Source organism: Aquila chrysaetos, chromosome 9 (genome assembly GCF_900496995.4).
Source record: "Aquila chrysaetos chrysaetos chromosome 9, bAquChr1.4, whole genome shotgun sequence".
Classification (NCBI taxonomy): domain Eukaryota; kingdom Metazoa; phylum Chordata; class Aves; order Accipitriformes; family Accipitridae; genus Aquila; species Aquila chrysaetos.
Genome location: NC_044012.1, coordinates 39,913,312 through 39,931,842, shown reverse-complemented (window position 1 = coordinate 39,931,842; position 18,531 = coordinate 39,913,312). Strand labels below are relative to the sequence as shown.

Sequence of the window (18,531 nt, the reverse complement as noted above, 5' to 3'; positions counted from 1 at the left end):
GAGTCTTATTGCAACTGAAACGGACACACACATATCTGTGAAAACCATTGCCATTTTATGACCTCCTATTTCTAAGCCTTTTTGTTGAATGGTATCATTACAAAAAGCACCTAAAATGTTCCGCTTTTAGATGAGTTATTTCTGACGCTGAGGAGTTGGTCCAGAAGCGGCAAGTAGCTGGGAATGGCCACATCCGTGCCTCTTTAACTCTCTGGGGCACCTCAGGGTTAGCCACCGGTGCACAGGGCGCACAACCTAGCCAGCCTTGCGACAGCTAAAGGAGACCGGCCCTACCGCTGCCGCCTGCGCCGCCGGGGCTCCGTCGCCACGGCGGAGAAACTTCGCGGCCCCTCACCAGTCCCGGAGGAGAGCCGCCGCGCCCGCCAAAACCCCTCTGAGGAGAAAGGGGCGTGTCCCGGCTCGGGGGGGGGGGGGGGGGGCAAAGTTCGCGGGGGCGCGCGGGTGCCTAACGGTCAGCGCGTGCCCAACCGTTCTGCGCCCCTCGCCTCGCCTCGTCCCGTTCCGCCCTGCGCTATGGCGGGAACCCTGGAGTCTGTGGAGACTTGCTTGGAGCAGCACATCCCGCCCGAGGACCTCGCCGAGGTGAAGCGGATCCTCTACGGGGGCGAGGCAAGGTGGGCTGCCAGGACGGGCTCGCCTCCCTCTCCCCCGTCGCGGGAGGGGGGTTCGGGGTCGTGTCCCTCCCCGTCTCCCTCCTCCCCCTCGGGCTCCGGAGGGGTGCCCGGGCCGGGAGTGAGGGGGGAAGGCGTCAGTTTGAGGACGGGTGCGCAGGACACAGGGCTGAGCTGAAAGGAAAAAGGATAGGGTCTGTGGCGTTTGTGGTACTGTGGTGAGGTTAGGGTGTGGTGAGATAACAGGGGTAGTTTGGAGGTAATCCAAGTTTGGGAAGCAGGGCAGTAGGGAGGTTGTATGAGAAGGTGGCTGACTGGAAGGAAAGACCTGAGGGGGGTAGTTTTGAGGGGGGACTGGGGAGGTCGTGGCTTCGGGGTGAGGGAGCTGGAAAAGTGGGGATCTAACATGAGAAGAAATGTGTTGGAGGGAAAGTGTTTATAACCTGGGGGTGGCAGATGAAAGTTTGTACATGTAAGCTCCTTGATTTGTGCAGCAAGGTATTAGTGTCTGGAAATCACAATTATAAAAGAGGACACTGGGGTTTGCTGCCATGGAGGAGAGCAGTGAGGTTTGCACATGACCTGGCTACTGTCTGATTGTTCCCTTGTCTGATAGTTGCGTATTGGGGCATGGGAGTTTGGGTGTCTCTGTAGGGGTAGACAGTATTTGTGATCCTTTTGGTCCATTGCATTCAGAGCAGAAAAGAAGAACATCTCATCTTGAAATGTCTTTGTTTCCTGTTCAATCCAGAAAACTTAATTTGCCAGCTGCTGCTCTATCAGCAGCTCAGGAAAGAGATTTTGAACTACAAGGCTATGGATTTGAAGCTGCTCCAGAGCAATTGAGAAGGCCACGCATTGTTCGAGTGGGACTGGTACAGAATAAAATTCCACTTCCCACAGACACAGCAGTGGCAGTCCAGGTACACAAACTGGGATCTGGGCCATTTGTGTGTAACTCCTCTTCTACTGGATTGAGAAATAACACAGTTCAGTTGTTGATGTTAGAAACTCCATCATGAAATGTCTGCTGATTTTCTGGCCATGTAGGACCCATCACTATCTTAATGCAGCATACTGTAAGAAATTTGAATGACAAGTTCAGTTTTATTGTTTCTCAGAAATGCCTCTTGTGTTGTGTTTACCTAGTGAACAACTTGTTTGCAGTTTTTCCAAAGCTGATTATTTAGTAACTGATTTGGTACGTGAAAATCCTTTGCCTCTAAAATGAAACAGAAAATCATTTACCCAAAATCAAAAGAGATGGCAGCCCATGGAAACCACAGGTGCAGTTCTTGTTTTAATTGAGAAATGTTCCATTATAGGAAAATCCATTAGAGTAAACACAGATTAATAAAGCTGTGTTCATTATTCTTTTTACAGCAGTAAATGAAATGTTATTACAAGGTGACCATCATCTCTTAACAGCTTGGACACAAAAGCACTGAGGTGTGACATATATGTATAGAAATAGCCTCCTAAAACTAGCTTTAAAAAAGTGAAAGAAAATACCACCTTTATAAAATTTCCTGGAGTAGCAGTTTTGTACAGTGACAGGACAGAACATTTCTGAAGTAATTTGTTTTGGAAAGATTACCTGTCACAGATGCAAGTAATTAATTTGGTGAATGGATCGAGTTTGTGGATTCTTTGTAGCATCTGTTGGAAAGACTACCCATTATATTAATGATTTTACCTTATAAATAACTAGTTAACTTTTTCTGTAAATCACTGTACAGTTGTTGAGTTCATAGGTCACTGTTGACTTGTCTTGTGTCCCTTTTTATTGACACCTGAAAATATCAATGCAAAGTGCTACACCTATGCTTATCTTTAAGGAGAATACTCAAGAAAAAGTACTTTGAAACAATGTTTTTTGACTAATTAATAAATGCTTTGATGTTTTTTCTTGGTAATAATCTACCGAGCTCCTAGGACAGAGGGATTTAGAAAATAGTTCGGAGGTAATAACTTCTAGAGAGTATCCAAGATCCATGTGTTTGAGTAGGATTTGGAGATAACCAAGGAAATAGACTGTCCTTACCTCATGTTTTAAGATTCTGAGTACTTGACTTGAATTCACGTTCACTTAACATCATTCAGTAGGTTGTTTACAATGAGCAGCAAAGTTTAAATTTTTGCTGATTCTATTAAGATTTTTAGCTATTTGCAAGTCAGTCAGCAATGGTTTGCCATATATTTAAATGTTGTAACCATGGAATTACAATTCCATTGGACTGCTTTATCTATTTTCAGCATCTAAATGCTTTTAAAAATCTATATCTAATTCTTTCTATTATCAGTGTTCAGGAATGATAACTTCTTGAGTTACTGCCCCTGAAAGCAATGGGACTAAGTATAGAACAAGATAAATGTAATGTGAACAAAGCTTGTAAACACAAGTGAGTTAGAACATAGAGCTTTTTTAATAGTGTGACACTTCTCACAATCAGGTGGCTGCACTGCACAGACGAATTGAGGAGATTGTGGAAGTAGCTGCAATATGTGGGGTCAACATAGTTTGTTTCCAAGAGGCTTGGAGTGAGTATTTTCTGTGATTCCTTCTAGGTTGTCAGAGATCAAGTTCCTTCTATTTTAACAGGTGTCCTGTACTGGAAGTATGTCTTGTAAGTAAAGAGCAGAGATCTTCCGAGATGTAACAGTTGACTTTATTCGTTTGCTTTCTAAAGGAAAAAGCAAAGAATCTTAGTTAGCAGAACTGTATGGAAGATGTATGTGAAGTCTGTTGTACTGAAGACTGGTGTATGCCGCAACATACACGATATTTGTAGGCATGCTCCTTCTTCGTGTCGTCCTTTGTAATCCTTTCATCCTGGTTTTTTTCTCCTAAAACTTAGGGGGTTTTCTAGACAAATATTAAAATTAAAAAATCTAATTTTAATTAAAATGCAGTCTTTGAGGCTTAATAGAGGCAAAAACCAAAATGAAGGCCCGTGAAATGTTTGTGAAAACAGGTTATTCACAGAAAGTGTACACTAGTGACTGGAGTGTATTTTGTATTTTTACCTCTGGTAAGGCTTCACTAAGTGCATTCTGTCTCTTCTGCTTTACTCTGTGTGGGCCCAAAACTCCTTGCCCTTGCTAAAAATATTTTAAAATAGCTTTTGTCTTTAAACAAGGAAAACAGTGGAATCATTCTTAAGTGTTTAATTTTTTATCTGTGTTCATGCAAACTGTGTATTTCTTGAGTGACATGAACATTCTTGTAAATTTTATCTTGCACTGGTGTTTTCTAGCCATGCCCTTTGCTTTTTGTACAAGAGAGAAGCTTCCTTGGACTGAATTTGCTGAGTCAGCAGAGGATGGGCCAACAACAAAATTCTGTCAAGAGGTAAAAAACCAACCAAGTGAACCCCCGCCCACATCCAGCCTTCAACACCAGCCCATAACTGCCACTGATTAGCATGGTTTTCTTCTTTATGTACCAGTAACTTGCTTGACAAATATTATGATAGTGAGTGAAGTAGAAATGGACAACAACAACTGTGCTCAATGTTTATTTTTTAAACTACTTCGCATTTATAGACTACCTTCTACCATGGAAGGCATGTGAAACCACCCATTTAACTATTCCTGAATTTTACACGGGAGGAACAATTCTTCATACAAATATTTTTAATTTCCATTTAAAAGCTGTTTCTTGCCTAGAACAGTTGAATATTAAACAATGCTTGTATGAAAGTGTGAGGAGAAAAATCGCTAGCCCTTTCTGAACAGGGAATACTTTCACACAAATTTTTTGCATCTTCCTGTGAAATGACACAAAATGTAGGGGGCTTTTTATGGACCTAAGGAGATTTGTTACTGTCTGGCTCTTATTTTTCCCTTCCAGTTGATTGCAAGGGTGGAAGAGTTTATTTTTGTTTTCTGACAACTTTTTTTTTTTTAATAAGGAATTTAAATTATTTTCTTTTACAAGTGATTGAAACAACTAAAGACTGTTTTGATGTAAAATTTGCCGAGATATTCACTGACCTATTAAGCTTTTGTAGACAGCATAATATCTTTAGTCTGATCTAGGGCAAGTACGTGTTGCTTCTCACTATGGAATTAATGACACTATGGAAGTTTGGAGAAATAAAGAAGTGATTTGAAGGAAAAGACAGTGTGCTAGTAAACTGACAGTCAGAAGTTGCTTTATTTCTCACTCACACCTATGTCATTTGACATTTATAGTTAACATGTAATGCTATTTTACATTTCCTCTTTTTTTTTTTCTTTTTTTAAATTTAAATAACTGTTTTTAGCTAGCTGTGGTGTCTTTCGTTCTGGTACACCACTTGCATGGTATACCGGAATGGAAGAATGGTATATACCTCTTATACCTGTGAATAGATAGAGGTCAGCTTCATGGTTTGACCATTACTGTTAGGATGCTTTTTCCTGTTGGTACCTTGCATTTCTAGTTGAAGGATTCAGGTGGAAAGCTCTCTGTGATGTATCCATCTTTGATGAAGAAACTGGCAATGTGGGCATGCCAGTGTGCGTTAAGCATTAGTCCTTGATAACAGTCAGAGTAATATACCAGATGAAAACTTTTTTAATCCTTCTTTATGAACAAAAAATGAAAATAATTACTGCAGGCTTGTATATAATAGAAGGATTGTGTTCATTTGTATAGCTGGCAAAGAAATACAATATGGTTGTGGTATCTCCAATCCTGGAGCGGGATGAAATACATGGAGGAACTCTGTGGAATGCTGCAGTGGTCATTTCTAATTCTGGAGCTGTCCTTGGCAAAAGTAGGAAAAATCACATTCCAAGGGTTGGAGATTTCAATGAGGTAAGATACAGTATTGTGATTATAAAGCTAGTCTTACTTTGCAGCTCTTGTTCGTGTCAGCATGTGTTGTATCAGAGTTATTTTATCAGGAAATGTAACGTACTTCTAGAAAATGTGGTTCACTAAGTGTGAAATCAGTTTTTCTCAGGTGAAATTATAGTAAGTTAATTCATCAGAATAGAGAGTGATGACTCTTAAAGGACAAATAACATTGAATCTTTGTCATGTACTCTTCCTTGGCCTGATGGAAGCTACAAAAGTATCTAGGATCTTTAAAACAGAATTCTTGAAGTCACAGCTTTATGTTAGTTGTGCGTGATTGGCTGAGGTAGTTTTTGCATGTGTGCATGTTGAACTTATTTTAATTTGGAGGGCAATTGTTTTGTGGCTCAGGTGTTTATTTATGGACTTGATCTCTGTTTCTCTGTAAGATTGTCTTGGAAATGACAGTTCTTTTGCTTACGTTTCTTTCAGCAGAATCCCTTAATTCATTACACTTCTGACTGAATAGCTGGTTTACGGCATCTTCTGTTTACTAATCACATTACTTCTACTAAAAGCCCCCAGCAGTTTTTAGGCCATCCTCCAGAATCAGCTTCAGAAACTGAACTGGTAGTAAAGGCAACATCAGAAGAAAACTGGTAGATCTGAAATGTGTTTATCCATCCATAGAATTATCACAGGCAGAAAGATCAGGATTAAAAATTAACCAAAGTCTAAAAATACATTGTCTTACCTAACTAAATCTCTCCTTGTCAGCTAAAGTGAGTAATTAACAGAGGCATTTCTTCTAAGCACCGGGAGCTGCTATATACCTGCAGTTGCTTTTGTTCCCTGTCTGAATGCTCCAGTCACTAAACTGAGGCTTCAGAATCCAAACTGCTTTTTTTATTAATTTTAAAAAGTCTTTTGTGTCTTGAAACTTCGTGTTCAAAGACTTCTGGAAGTTTTGACCTGGGCTCCCAGACCTGATCAGGCTGGTTTGTGTTTCTTCAGAGGAAACTGTTAATAGGTTTCTACACAATAGATTTCTGGCACAGGCCTGTCAGTCACCAGTGTTGACTTCTATCTTTAGTAATTATTTTGATATTTAATATTATTTTATCAGATCTGTCTTTTAGCTAGCAAAACAGTAACTAACAAACCCATATAAAATAAAAGCACTAATAAAAATGAATTTTGGTTACTTTCCACATTCTTGATTTGTTCCTTGTGTAATCAAACAAAAAATAAATTCCTTTTGCTTGTGCTAAAATATGATATCTTTCAGTTTTCCAGACAGTGTTTTGTGGAGCATCAGCAGATTCCAAGAAACTTCTTGTTTCCAGCTATGAAACTGTAATGAAAGGCACCTAAGAAAATATATTTGTACTTTTCCATGTGAAGTATAAATAGACTTTCATTAAGAGTTTTGCATAATTCCTAAAAGGACTTGGTTCTTATAATCCTAAATGCCAGAATTGCCACAAAACAATCTAATTATATCTTGCAGGTATACTATAATGATTTGACATTTCTTGTATCTACCTCATTATAGAAGCAAGGAACGTTTAGCCAAAACAGCACTGTCTTTTTAGCTAGTTTTGTTAGCAAAGCATTAAGTCCATTCTTCTGAGCTGAGCAATTCTGATAGAGGAACTTTAGAAACCACCAAGACTACAGGGAAGGATTATGCTCATCTCTGTGACTTTAATGTTGTTTTCTTTATCAACAAAGTTAACCTCCAAGGAAGCGTTGAATTTGAAATTATTTTTGTGGATTGTCTCTGTAGAGCAGATAGGGAAAGGAGCCTTGTTAAAATCATCCTTGTTGAATCGGTGAGAACTAAATGGAAAGGGGAAAGAGATTTGTCTGTAACCTATTCAGCCATGTGTGGGAGGGCATATAAATAAACAAAAATCAATCCTTCTTGAGACATCACAGTTTGTTGCTGTGGAGATGATTGTGACCTCTGGTGAGGAATAAAGAAATAAGAACTGATGAATTCCCTGAAGCAACAGCATTCTTGTTTTTCTTTTCCTATTGTAATAAAAGAAAACTGACAATAGAAGAAAAAAAGGAAATATATTCAATCGGCAGAATTGTTTTGAAAAAGGACTGTGTCAGTGCCCACCACGTGATGTGCTCTCTGCAGACATGAAAGGAGATATTGCACAGTCCCTTGGGCACTGATTTTTTCGTGACACCTGATAAGAAACATGAGATGTCACTTTTACTGGGCATACTGAATCTCTAGTCCTTCTTGGTTTCAGAGGATGATCCCACTGTATCTATCATGCCATTCTCCTACACTTACATGAGGCCCTAGTTTGTTCCCCAGGTGTAACTGTGCTTGCTTTAGGCCTGATATGGTTGTTCTTTCAAGACCAATGGCAGTGGTTGTTACAATGGACAGATAGTTTCAATAAAAAGGGAATTGTTTTACGACACACCTTTCTTATGTGATAAGAGGCACACCCCATTGGGTCAGGCTGGTGGATTATGTACCTTGCTTTTCTGTCTCTGAGATCATCACAAAAAGGTACTATTAGGAATAAGTCTGGCCACTGCAACTTTTGTACCCCCTCGGTATCCACAGTCATTGTGTTAGGGATGTTGGGTGGCATGTTCCTGTCTATTTCTTTTCTTATCTGTGGTTCTTTTATCAATGACTTTGTCTAATCCCTTCTGAACCTGATGATAATACCTGTTTTCACAAAGAAGCAAATTTCAGAAGTGCACTGCCTGCTGCATGCAAAAAGCTACTTTCTTTGAAAACAGGTACAAGAGTGTAATTTCAGTCAATACCCACTACTGCTACTGCTTTGGGCTTTCTGTATTCATCTTATCCACTGCCTTTGTGATTTTGTAAATCGTGTTCATAATATTGCCCTCAGCCTTCTGTCTGCAGATTGAAGAGCCTTTTTAGTTGCTCCTCACAAGGGAGCTGCCCCATCCCCTTCATCATTTCAGTTGCCTTTACTTATTCTATCTCTAGTATATCTACATTATCTAGTATATCTACACCTAGTACATTATTGAGATGCAGACACTAGAATTGCCCGGAGTACTTAAGCCATGGGCACGCAGAATTCTTATAAACCAGCAAAATGTTATTTTCTGTTATGTTTCGATATGCTTCCTGTTGATGTCTGAGATTTTCTTGGGTTTTTGACTACCACTGAACTCTAAGCAGGCAACTGTCAGTGACTCCACACATACCCTTTTCTTGTATCAGTGAAGAACCATTTCTGTACATTTCATTTATAATATCTCTGTGAATGTTTGTCTCTATAGCTGTTAACAATGATCTGTCCTTCTCTTCACTAGTGCCTTTTACAGGAACCAGTGCATTTCTAATTGTTTAGAAATGTTTGATATGATAGGATGAAAGTTCACAGCATATGGTAGATGGGATCTTTAAGCCAACAGTTGGCTCCATTTTCTTTAAGGAGTGTTCTCTAGATTTATCCTGTGATTTTCCTGGTGGTAGTTTCAAGCCTTCTGTCTGTTTAGGGCAATAGGCATATAGGAAGTGTAAATAACCAATCTTAGCTATACACTGATAGTTCCTTATAGCATTCATAAAATTACTGCCTGTCATTACATAACAGGTGAATGTAAAGGAATTCCGTGTTCTTTAAACAGTATTCATCATCTCTTTTTTCAATCAGAATCATAGGATCATGATGACTTAGGAGAATTTTCTTATGTGGTGAAAGTACTAAGAGAGGTGCCTAAAGTTTGGCAATTAGTGTATCTCTTCTAAGCTTCTGTAGAAGTTTCTAGCATTAATAGAAGTGTTTATGTCAAAGTCAGACAGTGCTTAGGTGTAGTATGAGTGAAGGGAAACAGAAAGCGGCTTGAATTTGATCTCAGCAGCCTAAGAGAGCCACTTTTTGCTATATACCCATTACAGGGCAGCTATGTACTAATGAAAGGTGTCCTCGCTCACGGTCTAATGACTTGAAGCTGGTAATCAGAAATTGGGAAGTGTCAAAGCAATGTTGGGGGTATTTCTTTTTGCTTTTTAAAGAAGTCTGTATTTGTGGGGTTTTGTTTGTTTTATTTGGTTTTTTGTAGTCTACTTACTATATGGAAGGAAATACAGGACACCCAGTGTTTCAGACACAGTTTGGAACAATTGCTGTGAATATCTGCTATGGGCGCCATCACCCTCTGAACTGGCTCATGTTTAGTATGAATGGAGCAGAGATCATCTTTAACCCTTCAGCCACTATTGGAACGCTCAGGTAAAATACAAACTGATTTAGGCCGTTGCACGCTTTCTGGGTTAACTGAACCAGGTGCCTCAGGGGCACCTTGCTGAGGTCTTGGAATCTGAGGCATCACCTCTTTGTTTTGCCTTCAGAAAGGAATCTGCATTCTTCTCCATCTGGAGTTTTGGGCTACCAGTCTGCTCATAGTCACTGATTCTCTTCCAGAACTTTAGTTGTACATCTGCAGGTCTTTTGTCTCTGAGACAGAATTAACAAGCATCCAGCTGGTATTCTGAAAACTAATGGGAGTTTATTTAGATTATCCATGTAATATTTTTGCTTTATGATAGGCAGTAGGAATTTACATTCAGGCTTAGCTTGCCAGCTTGCATCATCCACCTAGGAGCCAATAAGTATGGTATCAAATTGCAGTTTTCAGAGCCAAGCTGAGAAACCCTTTTCTCAGAAACTTTTTTTTTTTTAACTGTTGGCAATTTTGTGATTATCAGGCCTCTTGAACCAGACTGAACCAGTGTAAACGGTTTCCCTTGAGATAATCTTCTGCAGATTGACATTAATTGCACCCTACCGACTTGATTTCCTAAAAGAAAAAAGAAAACCAGTTCAGTGAGCTAAGAAAATGCACTTTTTAGCTAGCTCATAATGATTAATTTGTGGATTAGATCTTGAATATGCTTTGCCTCTACATTATCAGCATCAGTCACATTTCAATATAATAACCTTTGAATGTGCCATGCTTCCAAAGCATTGTCTGACACAGGCTGTATGTTGCTTGGGATACTATAAAGTGATGCAAAATAACTGCATTCCTTTAGGGCCAGTGGGGGGGGGGCTTTCTTTAGGTAGAAACCTTCTAGAAATGGTTTCAGTGGTTCTTTATACCACTCTTCTTGACAAAATCACCATGCCTTCCTTTCATTCTCGTTGTATTCTGTTCTTTGCCATACTACTCAATACTTTCAAATTCCAAATTAGACTATTTGTAAATTGAGGTGTGGGATTCCAGAATGTGTCTACACATCAGCTTAACACATGATAGAACTGTGCTTTTTCTTTATTTTTTTTTATTTTGCTTTTTATTTTTTTTTCCTCCTCATAACAGTAGGCTCTGGAAAGTAATTTAGTATTGTATAATGTTTACATACATATGACTGAAGAAGTGATGGTAGTTAATGCTTAATTATAAATAATAAAATTTTTAACCCTCTTCAGCTTTGTATGGGGCAGTGGGGGAAAGTCTGGCTTTGCAGAGTTCTTTGGAAAACAGACATTTCCTTTGTGAGTTAAAACCCCATATTTTGGGCTAGCTGAACTGTCTTTGAGTTTCTAGCTCCAAAGATAATTTTTTAGGAGGCTAACAGGAGTGTATTTCATTGTTATGGATGATATTGTAATACAAGTATAATATCCAGTAGCAAAGACGACATACTGATCTCATATCATACTGAAAATTCTTTATGGTTTCTCTTCTCTCTCCCTTCAGCTGGGCTTGTGTGTGTGAACTAATTGCAGAATATTTTCATTTTTATTTCTTTAAACCTAGAGGAAGAGATTTTTCCGGTGTCTGTTTTGTAAACCTTAAAGTATGAAATGTTCAGGCAATATAGACTTGCTAACTGGGTATACAAGATGATAGAAGAGTTAGCAATGTAAGAGGAGTATCTTTTTTAGTATTTTCCATTTCTTCAGGATTCACCCAATCCCTTCTCTTTACCTGTTTAATGTAAATTTGGAGGTTTTCTGTCTCTGTAACAAGGTCCAAGAATATTCATCCAATTTTGTCGTCGACCAGCTAGAAAATTCTGAGGACACTGAGTATTCCTAATAGGGTAAAAATGGTGAAAAACAGATTAGAGAGATAAAATTTCCATACCCACAGCCAGTTCAGATGCAGAGAACCATGTATTTGCAAACCTGGAGAGTAGAATTTTAGGTCAGATGCAGTAACCTGTCACTCAAAATGTCTTTAATATTTTTTGGTATACAAGATAATTTCGGTTGAATAACGTTAGAAAATGTCCTTTGAAAATAGCTGAATGAATGCTTTGGGGGCATTTATGTCACTACTAGAATAACATTTGTGATTGTCCACTTATAGCCCGTTAACAGGAGAGCAAACAGAAATTACCCTGTTGTCATACAGCACTTCATTGGTACTCTGGGTGCTTCAGGCTCTCCTCATTATTGGCTTTCACGTGATTGTTTTTAAGCATATAATTTTTATTGCAGGAAGAGGACTCTTGAGGCCCATGTAAAAACTGTCTCTGGGGTCGCTTCTTGGCTATAACCTTTTTTTTCCTGTCTCTCTTCTTCTGTGAATTTGTAATTTGCTGGAGCTTTTCAATAAAATCCCTTTTTCTTAGAAGAGCTGGCTGCCAGACTCAAAGCAATTGAGAAAAGAGGCAATAAACCAAGTCCTTTCAATCAGTCCAATGACCATCTCTTTAAGATTCTTGAGTCTGACTGGGAGATTAGTGAGTCAGATGCTTGCAACTTTGTCTTGGTATTCAGAATCTGGCAGGTACATGCTGTCACAGGAGTGTACAAATTGTATCACCTTTGTTTTGGAGCTCTGAGTACTTCCAGACCTCCTGTTAACTAGTCTGATCCCTGTGTATCAAACTATTTAGTAAAAAGAAGACTATTTCAGTTTTAAACATCAGTCAGAATTGAAATCTCCTTTGGAAGAGAAGTAGAGGCTTGTAAAAGAGAAGGAATTTTTTATTCCTCATTTCTCAGTTCTTGGTTTTATGTAAATTTAGTGACTGGTTTAATAGGTAATTACTGGGAAGTTATCAGAATACTTTTGTTAAACATGCTTTCTTTTTCATCAGCCCACCATGGGAAAAATTACTTACTGGAACGTGCTATGAAAAAATACAAGTGGGAAATTTTGGTGGAAATAGATTTTTCTTTTCCTTTCATTTTTTTTATTATTCCCATAATTATTTTTTTTCCACTCATTGCTGAAAAAGCCTCTCCTGGACCATTTTGGGAAAAAAGGAGACAACTTGTATGAATCTCTTAACAGCTTTGCTGCAGAATGATGTTTGGTATATTAAAGGTAATGGAATGTGAAAGCCCATGTGTAAATCCTTTGCATAATTTGGAGAGTAAAACACTTTACACTTTAATTGCTTTGAAAATCTGGAGATGTCTTAATTCTTTTCTTTTTTTTTTTTTTTTTTCTCATGACAAAGCCATATTTACAAGGTTATCAGATAGACCTGTTTATACCTATATTTGAGCAGAAAATAACGATAGTGCTTGGCTGTATCTGTGGGGAGATTTTGATTGTAAGAACAAGATCAGTCTTAGCAGCTAACTTTGGCTTCTTTGACAGAAAAGGTACAGTGTGAAACAGTCATAATCTAAATTTAGCTCTGAAGTAGACAAGTAATGAATACCTGCCTCCTCTTTTGTGTATTGCAGCGAGTCCCTGTGGCCAATTGAAGCAAGAAATGCTGCCATAGCTAATCACTGCTTTACATGTCCCATCAACAGGGTAGGAACGGTATGTATCTTCACTTTTTTCATTTCATTTCATAATTTAGGTATTGTAGCATGAGTTAATTCAAGGTAATGAACTGAGTAGCACTAGCATGCAGAGATTCTTCTACTGTATAACTGCTGTATTAGTGTTTATAATATGATTTGAAGATGGACAGTGATAAAGAGATTGAGAGCTGCCTTGTTGCTGGCAGCCTACTTTTTGGTTGCAGCTGCTTCCTGTTCTTGAACTTCTCTCTTTGTAATAGGCACCCACCCTTTTGCTAATTTTCCTAGTTTCTATGGTGAAATCAGTATTCTTTTAGCCAAAATGACTGAAAATGAAATGTATCCTCAAGTCAGTCGTACACAACTGATTGCTGTTGTACAGATACTACCTCTTTCTGGACGCTGAAGTTCTATAATGGAAACTAATATTGCACACAATAAGTTGTTCTTGCCTTCAGGTTAGTCCAAAATATCCTACATTTATGTTCTTTTGTAAGGTTCCCTGCAAAAATCCTGACTTGTTCTTGCCGTTATGGGAATACATTTGCCGCCTTTTTGTGACCTGCAAAAATGTGTTTGGTTAAATGTCTCCTCTTTTGCCTCTTCTTGAGACTTGTGAAACTGATACGAGACATGTTCCCCAAAGTGTATGAACAACAGGCAGTGATACAAAAAGATCTTGTTTTGTGCCCTATCCATCATAGGAACTAGGCCCCTCTGATGACTCCCTTTAGACAGTGCTGATAGTATGCCAGAAAAAATCTTAATAGATTTATATAAACTTCCATACTAAATATGGTAGACTAGCAAGGATTTCTTGAATGAAGTGGAATTACACTGCCACCTACGGATTCCTTTTATTTCACAGGAATACTACAAAAATGCCTTTACTTCCGGAGATGGTGGAAAAGGTATGTTCAGAAATCACATTCAGTGGTTGCTAATAACTGTTAACTAGAAAGTCTGAAGAAATGGTAGCTCTCCTGCAAGTGTCTGTCCCATGACAGCTATGGTAGCTAGTGACAGCCTTACTTAAGACTGCTGTTCTGTAAGCTGGAGAGAAGCAGCACTTCCTATTAAAGTTGGTGGTACCACAGTATGTGGTCACCAGAAGTTCACACCTAAGGTTTCTATATACTTTCAGAGGACTAAGAGTTTTGGAGTCAGTGCAGTATTGTAGGACTGCGCGACAGAAATCCCACAAATTAGCCTTTGTTCTCAGTGTATGCATGACATATTATCCATAGTTTTAAGATTATTAACAGTAACAGCCCTAGCCTGAATCCCCAGCCAAGCCATTTTGCCCTGGTTCACAGATTTGCTGGAAGTTAAAGAAGAGAATGCTCAAAGAAGAGCATGAGATTTGCTTGTATGTACTTCACTTGTATGTTGAAACACTATAATTTGTCCTGTGACAACCATGACTGCTTTTGGCTTCATCTGGAGTGGGCCTGAGCTTTTTTTTTTTTAGCTAGTTTTGGAGCTAAGTGTAGCAGCTGCATGAAAAAGGTCAGCGGTATCCATTGCTTAGTAGTACAACAGATGTGGCTGATTTTTGGCACAACTCAGAGTTGTGCAATATGAAGTAAGATTTTTTTTTTCTGTGCCTCAAATTCCAGTGTTTTCACCTCTGACCTTGTATTGAAAATTGAATTGGTGCATCTCTGTCAGCAGTTTTGGAAATGTATGATTTGACAATTAGAATTAATTTAAATTCTAAGTAAAAAAACAATGAAAGCAAAGCCTTTCCTTTAGTTCAGAGACTCAATAACGGGAGAGCATAATCATGCATTATTTAAAAGGCAGTGCAGTGAGTTTTTTCCTGTTAATTCAATATATGTGAAAGCTGTACTGTGCATGAAAGTAACTATTGGTCAAAACTGCAATTACCTTAGGATTGTGCTGTGACTCTTCAGGATGATATCTTGCATAAAGCACAGTGAGTGAGTAACCACAATAAATTGAGCCAGGTTTTATATGGTACTGCATGTTAAGTTGTATACTTGTTTGCAGATGGCATTACACACTTTTTAAAAATTTCTTTAAGCACACCATGACTTGGGCCATTTTTATGGCTCAAGTTATGTAGCTGCACCAGATGGCAGCAGGACCCCAGGACTCTCTCGCACTCGGGATGGACTTCTGGTGGTAGAGATGGATCTAAATCTTTGCAGGCAAGTCAGTGACAAATGGAATTTTAAGGTAAGCCTGCTTATAAAGAAACAAACTTACATATGATATTGGAACAAACAAGCTTTCATGATGATCTTACAGTAGTTAAAAGGCAGCCTTTTTTTTTTTTTTTTGACAATCCAGAGCTTAAATTGTTGAACTAAGTTAACAGGATGTTCTGGAAGCCAAAGGTATAAATGGATTCCGAAAAGGAGTACCCAAATTCAGGGAAACTAGGCCAATAGCTTTTAAATGAAAAACTTAGCCTTTGGTCCTTAAGTGCAGATTGCCAGGAGCTCTGAGGACTGCTAGGGGAAGTATGTGAGGTTTCCTTATGCAGGGTTCGTAGGCATTTGTAATTGAGCTGAGATGGACCTTTGATCTGACCTAATATGGTAGTTCTTTATATTCTTATAGGCCTTACTTGTCAGTTTTGGCGAAATTTAGTGAAAACCCAAACCCACAAGAATCTTTAAGCTTCTGAGAACTTTCTGAATGCAAACTTCTTGCAGTGTTAACTCCCTGAATTTGTGGACATGTTGAAGCCACAGAGAAAGAACTGTGTACATTCATCTCTGAAGCACCCTAACACGCTTTTGAATTTATGTAAATCAGATTAAGATGGCGGCAATCCTTTCCATGTGGCTTTAACAAACTTACTTATTACTGGTTTTTTGTATTCTGAGATAAACCTAATTTGGATCATCTTTCCTGAGGTGTAATTTGATTTAATTTGTCCAGCAGCAGTACTGGTTTAAGAAATTGCCACCTCACCATTGCAGTTTGCTAACCCTTCTGTTGTGCCAGTACAAGCTATGTGGGGTGCTATATTGTACACTGGTTTAGTGGAGTGACCAGATTTTTTTTTCTTTTTTTTTAAACAAACAAATGACACTGTAGTTTCTTCTTTGAATCTGATCAAGTTTACAGCAGGCCCACAAATATTCTGTTGCAACAACAAAGCAAGCAAGCAAAAGGAAAAAAGAGGTGGCAACTTCTTAAATAGGCTTTGTTGATGAAGCAAACATCTTGCTTATTTCTGTGGAGACAGGTCTTTCATTCCAGTCCTCAGTACTGCTAGACTAGAAGTTTTTCCTGTCCGCTCTTAAGATCAGCATGATTTGAATCCTAACAAAGTAGACCACAACTCCTGGCTAGCAACTGTCACAATATGTGTAGGTTCTCCAGTGATAATCTGGTATTTAAAATAAGTAATCATTTGCAAGGAGTGTCAATTTTTGCACAGGGCTGGTTTATTTGGAACCACCTTGTGCATTACAATATAGTGCAATACATACTGTGTTTTGTTTTCAATTTGATTCAAAAATACAAATTTTCTGTGGATTTGAAATGCTGAATAAACTTGAAATGCTAAATTAAAACATAGTCATTTCTCAGGTAGACCTTAATTTCTTTGCTAATGCTGCCAATCTGTATTTAGGGACTAAAGACAAAATGTAATTTCAGGTCATCTTCTGGACAGAATTGCATTTATTATTTTACAGATGTGTGTGGTAGGTGTATGGTTGTTGACATAGTAGAATTAAACTGTGCTGAGAGATTCCCAGGTTTTTTTAAGTCAGGCAGGCATTTAGTTTTGCTTTGCCACTGAAATCTGAGGCCCTTATTGCAGAGTAGAGATTTAGTGTGTCAGGAAGCACATGGAGCATTGCTTGTAACAGCTTAATAGGGGTATCTGAACAAAAGCAATTGTATTGATTAGGAAAAACAAACAGTAAAAGCAAAACACTGACCTTTAGCTGTTTTGTATAGAATTGCTTATTTTTGGTTGTCTTCAATTCTTGTACTTTCAGCACCTTAGTTTTATGTTGATGGTGTGGATTGCTATTGTTGGTCTTTTGGCACATAAGGCACAGCTGTGGCTTTTGTTTAGGTGACAGGGGATATCTGTTTCCTTTTCCTTTCGTTTGTGGTCAAGACAGAGGTAGTTCTTGATATGAGGGGAATGAGGATGTATGAAGTCATCGGTTATCCACTGCAGAAACCCCTTGATAGCAAGTAGGAACCTGTTTAACCTGCTCTGGTATCTGCAATTTGCATTCAATGATGTCTGAAAGGGATGTTAAGTAGAATGTCTTTGCTAAACTTACAGCAGCAAAATAGTTAAACAAATTCTCGTAATTACACTCTGGCAAGAAAGAAGTAATTCGCTCCCCTCAGAGCCAATGTTGTAGACTGCACTTCAGAAGAGGACGATAGCACTATGTAAAGTGCTATATTTCAGCCTCCTAGCTTACTGTATCACCCAAAACAATGATAATATTTCATATTATTAGTGGATAAAGTAAGAGCAACCCAAATACCATCAGTGGCACCTGTGCAAACATTGCTGACAGCAGGGTTCATCAGTTGTCAGGGGCATATTGTGAAGACATAATTACAGACACACTCCTTTGCCTTCATAGGCATAAGTTACTTAAAAGAGAATATTGTTGATGCATAAGAAAGTAAGTCCACCTTTCACATTCAACTTTCAGCTATCCAGGATAACCAAAATAGCTTAAGTAATTAGTCAGCAGACATGACTGTCAATGAAGGACAGCTGCAAAGCAGGAAGGTGTCCGTTTTAAAGTTTTACTTTTTAGAGTGGAAATACACTTCTCTTTTTTGAGTAGAAGTATAGTTTTAGGCAACACAGTGCGAATTCTTTTATAAAAGAAGTATATTAGTTTGTGCTGAGGCACTGGAGGTCTTGCATTTTGAGTGAATTATGATTTTACTGTTTGGGGCAATTAAATAATAGGTCGTCATAAAAAAAAATGGTGGCCATAAATATTTTCTGCTGAAGTACTTTCATAGCTTACTACAAGAACTGAAGCTTTGATTTTTCTTTTCCAGATGACTGGTAGATATGAAATGTATGCAGACAAGCTCACTGAAGCAGTCCAGCCTTATTTTATACCCAGTATAATCAAAGAGTAAGAGAGAGCATCTCATTACAATTAGATATTGCATAACAAATTAAAAGGTACTGTTGGATGATAGCTGTACTGTGGATCACAAGTTGTTATTTTAATGTTGTAATTTTAATTTCCTGTAACCAACTTTTAAATAATAGGATTCAAAACTGTGTTAAGTAAAATAATTGAAAAATGGCCTCTTGGTTTTGGGGGTTTTTTTGCCATTTACACTAATGAGTCCAAACTTTTGTTCCTTTCTAGAAATATATCCAGTAGGAATACAC

General features: G+C 38.4%; 1 protein-coding gene across 1 annotated transcript; it reads left to right on the top strand.

Moving 5' to 3' along the window:
• Positions 1 to 455: 455 nt before the first annotated feature.
• On the top strand, positions 456 to 18,442 carry UPB1 (beta-ureidopropionase 1). Its single transcript, XM_030024750.2, has 10 exons — positions 456 to 635; positions 1,384 to 1,555; positions 3,086 to 3,173; positions 3,890 to 3,984; positions 5,275 to 5,436; positions 9,499 to 9,668; positions 13,089 to 13,170; positions 14,023 to 14,065; positions 15,202 to 15,356; positions 18,186 to 18,442. Exons 1-10 carry the CDS (start codon positions 535 to 537, stop codon positions 18,267 to 18,269), a joined length of 1,152 nt encoding a protein of 383 aa, XP_029880610.1. The 5' UTR covers positions 456 to 534; the 3' UTR covers positions 18,270 to 18,442.
• The last annotated feature ends 89 nt before the right edge of the window (positions 18,443 to 18,531 follow it).

Bases quoted from the DNA above. Each gene is read 5' to 3' on its own strand.
- UPB1 (XM_030024750.2), top strand. From the start codon at position 535: ATGGCGGGAACCCTGGAGTCTGTGGAGACTTGCTTGGAGCAGCACATC. The intron at 1,556-3,085 runs GTACACAAACTG...TCTCACAATCAG, and splicing joins ACACAGCAGTGGCAGTCCAG to GTGGCTGCACTGCACAGACG. The intron at 15,357-18,185 runs GTAAGCCTGCTT...TTTCTTTTCCAG, and splicing joins GTGACAAATGGAATTTTAAG to ATGACTGGTAGATATGAAAT.